General features: G+C 46.4%; 2 protein-coding genes across 2 annotated transcripts; both read right to left on the bottom strand.

The window, feature by feature from the left end:
- Window positions 1-10,658: 10,658 nt before the first annotated feature.
- On the bottom strand, window positions 10,659-11,061 carry C8R40DRAFT_1006159 (major facilitator superfamily domain-containing protein; the record flags this gene model as incomplete). Its single annotated transcript, XM_046222805.1, has 2 exons — window positions 10,659-10,934; window positions 10,987-11,061. Coding segments are annotated over 2 exons (351 nt in total), but the record flags the coding sequence as incomplete, so codon positions are not given.
- A 524-nt stretch (window positions 11,062-11,585) lies between these two features.
- C8R40DRAFT_799910 (autophagy-related protein 13-domain-containing protein) lies at window positions 11,586-14,690 on the bottom strand (the record flags this gene model as incomplete). Its single annotated transcript, XM_046236249.1, has 3 exons — window positions 11,586-11,717; window positions 11,776-12,747; window positions 12,825-14,690. Coding segments are annotated over 2 exons (2,670 nt in total), but the record flags the coding sequence as incomplete, so codon positions are not given.

The raw sequence follows: 14,690 nt of genomic DNA, 5'->3' as shown, positions 1-14,690 counted from the left end.
TATGTCTCGTTTGGTGAATTGGCATTCATTGCAAGTACGTACAATATGTTCCACCATTTCTGAACCATAGGGGATCCAAACTCGACTTCGCAGTGCCTCAAGTACCGAATTCATACCAAGATGACCCAAGTCGATGTGGAGTGACTTGACAACCATTAGTGCTTCAGTGACCGAGGTCGGTACCAGTACGATTTGTGAATCTTCGTTATTGTTGGTGCTGATATCCTTGAATAGTTTTTGTCCATGTACTGAATATCTTTCTGTGTCTCCCGATACTTTCCCAGCGAGTAAGTCCTTCCGATATTTTTCCAAAGTATTGAAAATAGCTGAACGATCGTTTGGGTCCATATCAAGAGGGAAGCTGTAAAGTGGTTCGTAATCTTTATTGGGCACATCGGCATGACCTTCGCGTCGGGATAGGGCATCGGCAGCGATTTGAGATGTTCCAGGACGGTACAAGATCTTTACATCGAAGTGGGCAACATCATCATGGAACCGAGCAAGACGGCGACCGAGGTGCTTTTGCGTTAGGAAGTATTTTAATGATTCATGGTCAGTACGTACCAGCACTGGTGAACCTTCTGTGTATGCATGCCATTTCTTCAAGGCATGTACTACCGCTAGCATTTCTCGTTCCTGGGCTGAATATTTCTGTTCCGTAGGTGTCATCTTCCGAGATTCATATGCTATTGGCCGTAAGTCTTTTTCTTTGAACTCGAAACGACTTTCGGACTTACTATCATCCCTCCCTTTGTCAAGATCCTTGAATGGTGTGAGAGACTGTTGAAGAATAGCACCGAGGCAATTTCCCGATGCATCAGAGTCAATAACAAACACATGCCAAGGTGTTGGGTGAATTAAGATGTGAGTGTTAGTAAGTGCCCGTTTGAGATGTTTGAAGGCCGCGTCGCAATCGGTTGACCAGTTTATAGCAGATCCCTTTTTCGGAGAACCAGCAAGTAGATTAGTCAATGGTAAAGCAGTTTTTGCGAAACCACGTACAAAACGTCGATAATATCCAGCAAGGTTTAGGAAGCCACGAAGTTCAGTTATGTTTGACGGGGTAGGCCATTCAAGAACTGCACGAACCTTATCTGGGTTAACCTGTATACCATTTCCAGATACAATATGGCCTAGATACAGAAGTTCGTCTTCTGCCCATGTACACTTATCGAGGTTCAGCACAAGTTTTTCCTTATCCAAAGCTGTAAGTACCTGTTCCACATGATGTCCATGGTCCTCTTGATTCCTGGAGTAGATGACAATGTCATCAAGATAAACCATAACAAAGATGTCGATAAATTCGCGGAGAATATCGTTCATCATATGTTGAAATGTTGCAGGAGCATTGGTAAGTCCAAATGGCATGACTCGAAATTGGTAGTGACCATACCTGCAGGTGAAAGCTGTTTTCGGTTTCGCATCTTCGGAAAGTCGTACTTGCCAATAACCCGATTTCAGGTCTAAGGTTGTAAAGATAGTTGCATCGTGGAGGTTGACATAGCATTCATCAATGCGAGGTAAGGGGTAAGCATTTTTCCGAGTCAGATTATTAAGTGCTCGTAGATCAACACAAGGGCGCAACGTACCATCCTTCTTAGGGATAAGCAGAATTGGAGCTGACCATGGAGAATCGGAAGGCTCAATTACACCATCCGCTTCTGCATTATCGAGAAATTTCTTGATTTCTTCATTCTCGCGGGGGGAATGTGGTCGACCGCGCACTTGGACAGGTTGTGCAGGGCCTGTATCGATTTCGTGTACCCATTTTCGAGCAGGTGGGTACCCAACCTTCTTCCGGAACAAACCCGGAAATTTATTAAGTGCAAAGTCTTTAAGTTTCTTACCAAATGTGGTTCTTGACTTCACCTCAGACTTACGTTCTTCTTGCTTCTCTTCAATTGTGTTATGCAGGTCCAAGTTCGAATTGGTAAGAGCGGGCGTAGAGGATATGGGAGATTTGATGGAAAGGGCTTGCATGGATTCCTGTTCGTCGATTACGGCTTCGATTGAGGCAACATCCTCGTCTTCGGTGTAAGTAAATTCTTCTGCAGGAAGAGGAGTATATCCAGCTGATCTACTTTCCGTGTGGTATAACTCCCGTTTCTTTAGACCCGAAATTTGCTTAGGTTTGATGCGAACTGCCACACCAGTATTGGGAGCTACAATGGTCATGGAGTTGTCATCCCAGTTAAAAATGACATTGTGACTGGCGAGGAAACTTCGACCGAGAAGGAAGTCATGTCGAAATCCACTATCTGCCTCCAAGATGTACGCGCAAATTTCTTCTTTGATAGGTCCTATCCAGATCCAGAAACGACAGAAAGATTTCGTGACTGTATGGCCAGCACCGGCAATTGTCCGAGGTTCCACAAGATCAAAGATTTTTGCACGTACAAGTTCGGCACTCTTTCGAGTGATATAGTTCCAGTGAGCACCCGTGTCGCTTATACCAAAGGCCCTGAGAATAGCTTCATGTTTCCAAGGCTTATTAGGCAATCGAGGACCATAGAGCATTGCGAGATAGACAGGTAAGCCTATGTTCTGATCGTCGTCGAATGAGAAAGTGAAAACTTCATTCTGTGCAGGCTTTGAAATCAAGGGTTTCGACTCGGGCTTACAAGCTTGAAGGAATGAATCGACTTCCTGCAACGATGCCTTAGCTGGAGTTGCAGATTTCTCTGCAGTCCGTCGGATAAGCAGGGGCAGTTGGTAGGGATGAGTTTTCCTTGCAGCGCGATGAATTCCAGGTCGGAGGGGAAGTGATTCTCCCATAAAAAACATTGATTGGGGGGTTCGTCGGATCGGGCCTTGACTGTTGCCATTAAATCGCTCTTTCCGTCGATCCGGAAGCCGGCAGTCCTTGGAATAGTGACCAGGTTTGTTACAATTATAGCAACGGAACTTAAACTTATCATTCTTTGGCGCCATAGGACGAAGCGAGAATGTATCCAAGTCCATTGGAGTAGGATCGTTCGAGGACACATGAGATCTCGCAGGGGTTAATGTTGCTGATGAAGGATGATTCGAAGAGTTGGAAGTATGTGATGGATGATTACGGCGAGGGTCTGATGTTCGACCAGAGATACGATGATGACGCTCCCAAATACGAGCAGCCTCATACACCTCAGCCATAGAGGCTGGTTGGCTGTTTGCAATATGGAAGCAGAGATCATAGGGAATGGAACGAAAGAAGTTGAATTTCCGATCACCAAAGGTCATTTCGGTGGGTGGAAGCTGCATTTCTAACTTCTGGAATTGAGTGATAAAGTCGGATACGTTGTTCTTGTAGTTACACTTCACAAGCTTTGTTCGAATGTCATCCGTCCTTGACGGATTGTCGAATTGAGCTAAGAGGTCCTTCTCGAGCTTATCCCAGGTAAGTGGTTTGTCTCCGTTTTCCTGTTTCTTCGCCAAGTACCAGGTTAAGGCAGCATCACGGAAGCACCCACTAATGATTACGCCCCAGTCATCCAGTGAGATGTGGGTTGCTTGCAGAAGATCCTTCGCAATCGATGTAAAAGCACGGGCATTATCCTCAGGTCGGCCCCGAAAGATTGGTAATTCCGTACGAAGAGGTGCTCGAGCTGTCGCAAGGTGCACTTGCGGAGGAGGGACTGGTTGAACAGGAGGAGATGGATTGTGAGATAAGGCCTCACGGAATGATGCTGACAGCTGTTCCATAGAGATATGTCCCTGTTGGAGTTCAGCAACTCGGTTCTCAGATTCGGTGAGACGATGAGCAAGTCCTGTGAAGATAGGGGTGATAACTTCGAACATTTCTGGAGGGAGTACCGCTCGAAGCTGTTCTATAACTTCAGCCATCCTGACTGAGTAAGACGTGATAGTCCGGGAGTTTGGTCAAATTGAATTCGAAGTCGACTAGTTAATAGGTTTGTTCTCTATACAGAGAACAGTGAGCTCCTGTGTCCGTGAAAGATCTTTGAGTAAAACTTACAGTCGAGATCCCAGTCTCGAAGACGCGTAGAAAGAGTCCCGCACTTTCGAAAGTGAGGTATTTGCACGTAAACTTCGGGCTATGAATCCGGTCAAGCGGTTTAACGAACGAAGAGAATTCTGAGTTGTCCGAGTATCTACTACTACTTTAAGTACAACTGTTCTTATCTATAAAATAACCAATTGACTACGGCGAAGTAATGTCCGGAGTCTTCTATCTAAAATATACACTGAGGATAAGTAATACGGAACCAGATAAGATACTACGGCAAGTAATCTGTGAACAGTAATGAGTCCGAAATCACTCCGGCTGACGAGAACCGGCTGATACAACACAACCCCCTCGTTAAACCTTTTTGCTCCTGCAAAACAGTCATATCGGCTCAGAGGAAGCTGGTGATAAATATATGAGAACTGAACAATCAGAAAGTAGGGATTTCGGAATATAAGTACAAGTCCGTTGAAATTGTTCGGGGATCAGCTTCTATGTTGATTGATGCCGAGTGCCGGTGATTACTAACGACACGTCAGCTGTTTGTTGATTTCTTTCCGCTGTTGCTCCTCAATCTTCTTCGTTCCTTCGCATCTCGTCGTTGTAAGTCAGCAGAGGCATACCAAAGGGTTGGATCAGAGGGTAGGGAGGAGGAGGAGGAATGAGAGTTGAGGTTGTAAGGCCGGAGCCGGAGGCCATTGTAGAGATGTCGTAGGACATATCCATTCCTGGTCATTAATTGGTAAGTATTTTTGTCCGTTGTATCGCGAATAATGAAAGGTCCATCCCAACGAGGATGAATCTTTGACTGACGTTCATTCTTTCGCAGAACCAAGTCTCCAATACCAAGTCCTCTTTCTGTATACCCATCTTCTCGCCTCGCCGCTTCTTCTTCAAGTCGTGCCAATGCTTGTGAGTTGGATGTTGTATCAGCCGGTTCTCGTCAGCCGGAGTGATTTCGGACTCATTACTGTTCACAGATTACTTGCCGTAGTATCTTATCTGGTTCCGTATTACTTATCCTCAGTGTATATTTTAGATAGAAGACTCCGGACATTACTTCACCGTAGTCAATTGGTTATTCTATAGATAAGAACAGTTGTACTTAAAGTAGTAGTAGATACTCGGACAACTCAGAATTCTCTTCGTTCGTTAAACCGCTTGACCGGATTCATAGCCCGAAGTTTACGTGCAAATACCTCACTTTCGAAAGTGCGGGACTCTTTCTACGCGTCTTCGAGACTGGGATCTCGACTGTAAGTTTTACTCAAAGATCTTTCACGGACACAGGAGCTCACTGTTCTCTGTATAGAGAACAAACCTATTAACTAGTCGACTTCGAATTCAATTTGACCAAACTCCCGGACTATCACGTCTTACTCAGTCAGGATGGCTGAAGTTATAGAACAGCTTCGAGCGGTACTCCCTCCAGAAATGTTCGAAGTTATCACCCCTATCTTCACAGGACTTGCTCATCGTCTCACCGAATCTGAGAACCGAGTTGCTGAACTCCAACAGGGACATATCTCTATGGAATAGCTGTCAGCATCATTCCGTGAGGCCTTATCTCACAATCCATCTCCTCCTGTTCAACCAGTCCCTCCTCCGCAAGTGCACCCTGCGACAGCTCGAGCACCTCTTCGTACGGAATTACCAATCTTTCGGGGCCGACCTGAGGATAATGCCCGTGCTTTTACATCGATTGCGAAGGATCTTCTGCAAGCAACCCACATCTCACTGGATGACTGGGGCGTAATCATTAGTGGGTGCTTCCGTGATGCTGCCTTAACCTGGTACTTGGCGAAGAAACAGGAAAACGGAGACAAACCACTTACCTGGGATAAGCTCGAGAAGGACCTCTTAGCTCAATTCGACAATCCGTCAAGGACGGATGACATTCGAACAAAGCTTGTGAAGTGTAACTACAAGAACAACGTATCCGACTTTATCACTCAATTCCAGAAGTTAGAAATGCAGCTTCCACCCACCGAAATGACCTTTGGTGATCGGAAATTCAACTTCTTTCGTTCCATTCCCTATGATCTCTGCTTCCATATTGCAAACAGCCAACCAGCCTCTATGGCTGAGGTGTATGAGGCTGCTCGTATTTGGGAGCGTCATCATCGTATCTCTGGTCGAACATCAGACCCTCGCCGTAATCATCCATCACATACTTCCAACTCTTCGAATCATCCTTCATCAGCAACATTAACCCCTGCGAGATCTCATGTGTCCTCGAACGATCCTACTCCAATGGACTTGGATACATTCTCGCTTCGTCCTATGGCGCCAAAGAATGATAAGTTTAAGTTCCGTTGCTATAATTGTAACAAACCTGGTCACTATTCCAAGGACTGCCGGCTTCCGGATCGACGGAAAGAGCGATTTAATGGCAACAGTCAAGGCCCGATCCGACGAACCCCCCAATCAATGTTTTTTATGGGAGAATCACTTCCCCTCCGACCTGGAATTCATCGCGCTGCAAGGAAAACTCATCCCTACCAACTGCCCCTGCTTATCCGACGGACTGCAGAGAAATCTGCAACTCCAGCTAAGGCATCGTTGCAGGAAGTCGATTCATTCCTTCAAGCTTGTAAGCCCGAGTCGAAACCCTTGATTTCAAAGCCTGCACAGAATGAAGTTTTCACTTTCTCATTCGACGACGATCAGAACATAGGCTTACCTGTCTATCTCGCAATGCTCTATGGTCCTCGATTGCCTAATAAGCCTTGGAAACATGAAGCTATTCTCAGGGCCTTTGGTATAAGCGACACGGGTGCTCACTGGAACTATATCACTCGAAAGAGTGCCGAACTTGTACGTGCAAAAATCTTTGATCTTGTGGAACCTCGGACAATTGCCGGTGCTGGCCATACAGTCACGAAATCTTTCTGTCGTTTCTGGATCTGGATAGGACCTATCAAAGAAGAAATTTGCGCGTACATCTTGGAGGCAGATAGTGGATTTCGACATGACTTCCTTCTCGGTCGAAGTTTCCTCGCCAGTCACAATGTCATTTTTAACTGGGATGACAACTCCATGACCATTGTAGCTCCCAATACTGGTGTGGCAGTTCGCATCAAACCTAAGCAAATTTCGGGTCTAAAGAAACGGGAGTTATACCACACGGAAAGTAGATCAGCTGGATATACTCCTCTTCCTGCAGAAGAATTTACTTACACCGAAGACGAGGATGTTGCCTCAATCGAAGCCGTAATCGACGAACAGGAATCCATGCAAGCCCTTTCCATCAAATCTCCCATATCCTCTACGCCCGCTCTTACCAATTCGAACTTGGACCTGCATAACACAATTGAAGAGAAGCAAGAAGAACGTAAGTCTGAGGTGAAGTCAAGAACCACATTTGGTAAGAAACTTAAAGACTTTGCACTTAATAAATTTCCGGGTTTGTTCCGGAAGAAGGTTGGGTACCCACCTGCTCGAAAATGGGTACACGAAATCGATACAGGCCCTGCACAACCTGTCCAAGTGCGCGGTCGACCACATTCCCCCCGCGAGAATGAAGAAATCAAGAAATTTCTCGATAATGCAGAAGCGGATGGTGTAATTGAGCCTTCCGATTCTCCATGGTCAGCTCCAATTCTGCTTATCCCTAAGAAGGATGGTACGTTGCGCCCTTGTGTTGATCTACGAGCACTTAATAATCTGACTCGGAAAAATGCTTACCCCTTACCTCGCATTGATGAATGCTATGTCAACCTCCACGATGCAACTATCTTTACAACCTTAGACCTGAAATCGGGTTATTGGCAAGTACGACTTTCCGAAGATGCGAAACCGAAAACAGCTTTCACCTGCAGGTATGGTCACTACCAATTTCGAGTCATGCCATTTGGACTTACCAATGCTCCTGCAACATTTCAACATATGATGAACGATATTCTCCGCGAATTTATCGACATCTTTGTTATGGTTTATCTTGATGACATTGTCATCTACTCCAGGAATCAAGAGGACCATGGACATCATGTGGAACAGGTACTTACAGCTTTGGATAAGGAAAAACTTGTGCTGAACCTCGATAAGTGTACATGGGCAGAAGACGAACTTCTGTATCTAGGCCATATTGTATCTGGAAATGGTATACAGGTTAACCCAGATAAGGTTCGTGCAGTTCTTGAATGGCCTACCCCGTCAAACATAACTGAACTTCGTGGCTTCCTAAACCTTGCTGGATATTATCGACGTTTTGTACGTGGTTTCGCAAAAACTGCTTTACCATTGACTAATCTACTTGCTGGTTCTCCGAAAAAGGGATCTGCTATAAACTGGTCAACCGATTGCGACGCGGCCTTCAAACATCTCAAACGGGCACTTACTAACACTCACATCTTAATTCACCCAACACCTTGGCATGTGTTTGTTATTGACTCTGATGCATCGGGAAATTGCCTCGGTGCTATTCTTCAACAGTCTCTCACACCATTCAAGGATCTTGACAAAGGGAGGGATGATAGTAAGTCCGAAAGTCGTTTCGAGTTCAAAGAAAAAGACTTACGGCCAATAGCATATGAATCTCGGAAGATGACACCTACGGAACAGAAATATTCAGCCCAGGAACGAGAAATGCTAGCGGTAGTACATGCCTTGAAGAAATGGCATGCATACACAGAAGGTTCACCAGTGCTGGTACGTACTGACCATGAATCATTAAAATACTTCCTAACGCAAAAGCACCTCGGTCGCCGTCTTGCTCGGTTCCATGATGATGTTGCCCACTTCGATGTAAAGATCTTGTACCGTCCTGGAACATCTCAAATCGCTGCCGATGCCCTATCCCGACGCGAAGGTCATGCCGATGTGCCCAATAAAGATTACGAACCACTTTACAGCTTCCCTCTTGATATGGACCCAAACGATCGTTCAGCTATTTTCAATACTTTGGAAAAATATCGGAAGGACTTACTCGCTGGGAAAGTATCGGGAGACACAGAAAGATATTCAGTACATGGACAAAAACTATTCAAGGATATCAGCACCAACAATAACGAAGATTCACAAATCGTACTGGTACCGACCTCGGTCACTGAAGCACTAATGGTTGTCAAGTCACTCCACATCGACTTGGGTCATCTTGGTATGAATTCGGTACTTGAGGCACTGCGAAGTCGAGTTTGGATCCCCTATGGTTCAGAAATGGTGGAACATATTGTACGTACTTGCAATGAATGCCAATTCACCAAACGAGACATAACCCCATCACAGCCCTTGTTTCCGTTACCCCGTACCAGCGCAGGAGACGTATATGCCTTCGATTTTATAGGACCGTTACCTAAGACGAAACGAGGAAATCAATATATACTTACAGCGATGGAGTTGGGAACAAACTATACCTTTGCCAAGCCTCTGGTTCAACGTTCCGCTGACGCTGTAATTCACCTCTTTCGGTCCATTATCGCAATGTTTGGCAAATCCAAGGCAGTACTAACAGATAACGGTGAGGAATTCATGTCATATGCATTCCAGAACTTACTTCAACGAATGACTATTAAACACCTACACACTACCCCATATCACCCTCAAACAAATGGACGACTTGAAAAATTCAATGACACCTTGGTTCAAATGTTAGCGCGTTTCTGTGCTCCTGACCGACAGGATCAATGGGATGAGTACGTACCTGATGTACTGCTTGCTTATCGAGCTCACAGAAATCCTAGTACGGGAGCTTCTCCAGCTTACATGATGTATGGATTTGAACCTCGACTCCCTCAGGATACAGTCTTCGATACTGTGCGAGTTCCCCCATCCGATACCGAAATTCAAGTCCTCCAAGAAAAACGCCTTGAACATGTCAAAAACTTGGAATGATTCCGAAAGGAATCCAACTCACAAGCATTGGCACGACTTGAAGAAGAAGCGGCGAGGCGAGAAGATGGGTATACAGAAAGAGGACTTGGTATTGGAGACTTGGTTCTGCGAAAGAATGAACGTCAGTCAAAGATTCATCCTCGTTGGGATGGACCTTTCATTATTCGCGATACAACGGACAAAAATACTTACCAATTAATGACCAGGAATGGATATGTCCTACGACATCTCTACAATGGCCTCCGGCTCCGGCCTTACAACCTCAACTCTCATTCCTCCTCCTCCTCCCTACCCTCTGATCCAACCCTTTGGTATGCCTCTGCTGACTTACAACGACGAGATGCGAAGGAACGAAGAAGATTGAGGAGCAACAGCGGAAAGAAATCAACAAACAGCTGACGTGTCGTTAGTAATCACCGGCACTCGGCATCAATCAACATAGAAGCTGATCCCCGAACAATTTCAACGGACTTGTACTTATATTCCGAAATCCCTACTTTCTGATTGTTCAGTTCTCATATATTTATCACCAGCTTCCTCTGAGCCGATATGACTGTTTTGCAGGAGCAAAAAGGTTTAACGAGGGGGTTGTGTTGTATCAGCCGGTTCTCGTCAGCCGGAGTGATTTCGGACTCATTACTGTTCACAGATTACTTGCCGTAGTATCTTATCTGGTTCCGTATTACTTATCCTCAGTGTATATTTTAGATAGAAGACTCCGGACATTACTTCGCCGTAGTCAATTGGTTATTCTATAGATAAGAACAGTTGTACTTAAAGTAGTAGTAGATACTCGGACAACTCAGAATTCTCTTCGTTCGTTAAACCGCTTGACCGGATTCATAGCCCGAAGTTTACGTGCGAATACCTCACTTTGTAGAATACCACTAGCCAATCCACGTGTCTCAACAGGAAGATTTTCAAGGCCTGTACTTGCTGCCAATCCCCATATGCCGCCCATGGCAATACCGAAGAGACTTCTTAGGGCAAGGAACTCAGAATATGTCTGGACAAAGCCAGCGCCGAGCTCAAGGCAAGATATGAAGAGAAGATTGAGAGCCAGAGGGTACTTTCGGCCGTATCGGTCTGAGATCATACCAAAGAGTATAGCACCAACGGGGCGAAGTAGTAAAGTCAAGGTAATCGCGCGAGTCTTGAGGATACATGAACATACTAGCTTGCAATTGTACCAAGAAAGTACTTACAATGTCGGTCGTATCTTTCCCAAACTGCGTAGACAAGTTTGTAACACTCAATGAGACCGAGTAAAAGTCAATTGAATCGCAAATCCATGCGAGCCAACTTTTGCGAAGATGATCAGTGGATTGGTAAAGATAAGAAAGGATGAATTTCATTCTGACCCCGTTCCAAACTCGGCCCATTGCCTCGCATTTAATTCCACCAGCGCTTTCAGTAGCGATTTCTGCTTCTTTGTTTTTTCTCGCTTTGGTATGAGATTATGTACAGCGTTTGTCTGTAAAATCGATAGCATCGCAGAGGCCATAAGGAGGTGGGGAGGGGGGGCGTTTAAGAGATCTTAAGTTTAAAAGTAAAAACTTTATCGTTTTGGTCTAATTATGGGAGTTGGTCATTCTCCCAAGTTCTCCCAGTTTGTACGAATGGTGTAGAGGAGAGCTTTATTTGGCAGCGTGACGTCCGGATAGAGAAACATTCTTAAGGCATCCCGTTTTCGTGAGAGCGAGGATCCAGGAGCGGAATGCTGGTCAGAGTGGAAAGGCAGGTGAGGATAAACTGGATCTGATAGACTACAGTAGAAAATAGCTTTGCCTTTTACCGTGCGATGGTACACATAAAAATATCAGATAGTACATCTCGAGACGTATCACATCACGTTGGTGACACAAGTATATTGAGGACAAGGGGCTCCAGCGGATATCATCATCTGAACACAGCAGCCACCAGCAGCCACCTCATACTGGATGTTTATAAATGGAGGAGGAACATGCTTGAACGAACCAACAATACGGACGCACTCAGGGTCTATCTGCACAACGAATCGATATAGGCAATCGGCATAAATACAGCGTCCTACAGCGTCGCGCAGGAGTTACGTTGCTGTCAGGGCGTGATCGACTTCAAGGAGTAAGGGCTGTCGAAGAGATAAGAATACGGATGGTGCAAGTAAATAATTCATTTATGTGTCATAGAGTCCCACTGCCTCTGCGTTCTTTCCCTTTATCATTCCTTCCCTTTATAGACCGTCCGCCTAGTCCTTGCAAGCTAGCCAAAAACACATCATTCATCTTCTTTAGTCGCGCCTCTACGTCTGAAGCAGTCGTGAGCATCGGAGAGGAATGTTGAGGTGGAGATGACGGGCTGCCTTCTTCTGCACCTGTGGCTGCATTAGAGTTTCCAGGATCTGCTGACGACGGTACTGAAGATAACGGTACTGCCTGAGAAGACGGTGATGTAGATAAGGTAGCAACAGCGGAACTGGATGTGGCGATTGGAGCGTTTGCAGATGGCTCTATCAGATCGTCTTCGTCTTCGGCTATAAGCGGAATAGCGTTGCGTAGGGGAGATGAGGGAGGAGAAAGGCCTGTGTATGAAGCTCGCCTGGAAGAAGGTGGAGTTTTGACTACGCCAGAACGAGTTGAGGAGGACCCGGCGCCTCGCGATGCGGTCGGTGGGTCTTGAGGTAAATCTGCTTCTCGAGAAAACGGCGAAGGATTCAAGCTTGGATTTAGGGCGAGCCTTTCCCTAGAATCGTCCCGCGCTCGTACACGTATCGTCCTCTGCCTTTCATCATCTTCGGATTCGACTTCGTTTCCTTCGGTATCATTTCGAGACATATTGGCGTCAGCATACATCCTAGATCGTCCGATTAACGGTTTCCGTGAATCGATATCATGCACAAAAGTAGATATGTCATCGTGGTCGTGCGAGAAAAGGTCCTGTCCGTCAAGTGTATCGTGGAAGTCGGGGTAAGTGGAAGAATGGACAGACTATTCGGAAGCATGAGTAAAGGAAGTTTATATAGAAAAATGGAAACAAAAAAACACGAATAGAGGTTGATACTCACATCCGGTGTCGCACCGATACCTCTACCAATATTTACAGGGCCTTCCCTCCCAGTTCCAATTCCAGAAATATTGCTCCCTACACCTCCTGTAGATCCTGAACCAGCACTTTGTCCACTGTGAATGCTCATGGCGCTCATCCCACTCATCCCACTCCGAACGCTTGTTTGACCTAGACTTCCAACAACCACCCCAGCTCCACTGTTACTTACACCTGTACCCTCCACAATTCCACTCCCGCCTTGACTGCCCTGACTGCCAACGCTCATTGCAGCGCCCCCTCTCGCAGGAGACGAGGAATATCGATGTCCAAATGAAGATGAGTAACGCTTGCGAGGAACGGCAATTTCTCCTGTAGCTGTGTTCAACGGTGCTGTTGCTGTCCCTACTGCTCCGATAGTTATACTACCTGAACCAGTGCTATTACTTGCTGGGCCTATAGACGACGGTGTGAACGAGGGGGGTGATGGTCGGCTCAAACTACTGGGAGACGAAGGCCGGCGCGGTAGATTCGATAGATTGGACAAAGAAGAAAGCGATGTGAGGCCAGCGCTACCAGGGCCAAGTGGGGAACTTGATACAACACCAGCGCCCAAAGCCAAGCCGGACCCAGTAGCCCCGGGGAGCGCATTGGTCAATCGCGGAGAGCCGGAGGTACTAGTTGTACTTCCCGCTCCAGCCAAGGTATTTGATTTGAACGGATTGAGGCCTGGCCGACGCATGGCCATCGGCGAGGACAATAAGGTCGTCGTGGGCGGGGCGGAGCTGCCTGTACCGCCGGTGATACTAGAAATTGAAGATGAAGATGAAGGAAACGGCTGAGTGGAGCTTCCCGTTGTCGTAAGAGGCAGATACGAATCTGACACCATATTACGGTTACCAAGAGATTCCCTCCTCAGTCGGGCGGCGATGCCTGAAGGAGGCTGCGTAGAAGTGGAGGTCGTGGTCGTGGCACGCGTGATGGGGAGAATAGGATAATTATGAGCATTGATGGGAGGCGGAGGTGGATTGCTGTTGTAATTAGTGGGGTTAGATGGATTACTGACAGTTCGTGAGGATATAACGAATCGTTCCGCGATAGAGTCTGCATCGGAAGGTGTCCGAGAATGAGGGTATGCGTATGGCTGAGGCGGAGAACTTGGGTGACGAAGTATATCTCGTGGTGGTGAGTGAGGTGCTGAAGCTCCTGTTACGCTTGCGAGTCTATTTCTCGTGCTTGGCGAACCTCCAGCACTACTCAATAATGAGTCTCTTTGTTGATTCTTCACAAGGGTCGGCGTAAAATCCATCCCCTTGGTTCCCCCCGTATCCATGGACATGAATCTGGAGCTCAACAAACTTTCCAATTCATCGACTCTGAAATTTGGCGAAGTAAGATAGGTAGTGGTAAGGTTGAGAGTACCAATTGGGTGTTGAATAGAAGGAAATGTGTGAGTGCTGGTTGGAAGTGCCGGAGACGAGTTGAAGGGCATCACACCCACTTCATCTAGGCCTGAACCAGGATCACCTCTGACCCGCACCTGGACGCCAAGTCCATTCATCCCATTATGACGTCTTGTTCTGAACCGTTTGGACAACTTCCACGCAGGAAGAACGCGAAGAAAAGAGTATAGCGAGCGGAAAAGAGGAATGCCGTGCTTGTACAAAGTCGAAAGAGACACACTGCCACTGGAGCTCTCAGAGTCGGAAGAAAACGAGTATATATCTCTTGAGCTTAGTTCCAGCACCCAGCGCTCGAGCAGAACATATCTGTATGTCGACTGAATGGGAACCCGGGAAGAGTCGGGAGAGATGTATACAAGGACTTGGTTATTCGTCAAGCTGTCTGGGACGGTCAGGAGCACCTGGATTTCTAATGGAGGCAAAGG

Source organism: Lentinula edodes, assembly GCF_021015755.1.
Source record: "Lentinula edodes strain Le(Bin) 0899 ss11 chromosome Unknown C8R40scaffold_62, whole genome shotgun sequence".
NCBI lineage: Eukaryota > Fungi > Basidiomycota > Agaricomycetes > Agaricales > Omphalotaceae > Lentinula > Lentinula edodes.
Note: the sequence above shows the minus strand (reverse complement) of the source record. Positions and strands in the feature narration are given on the sequence as shown.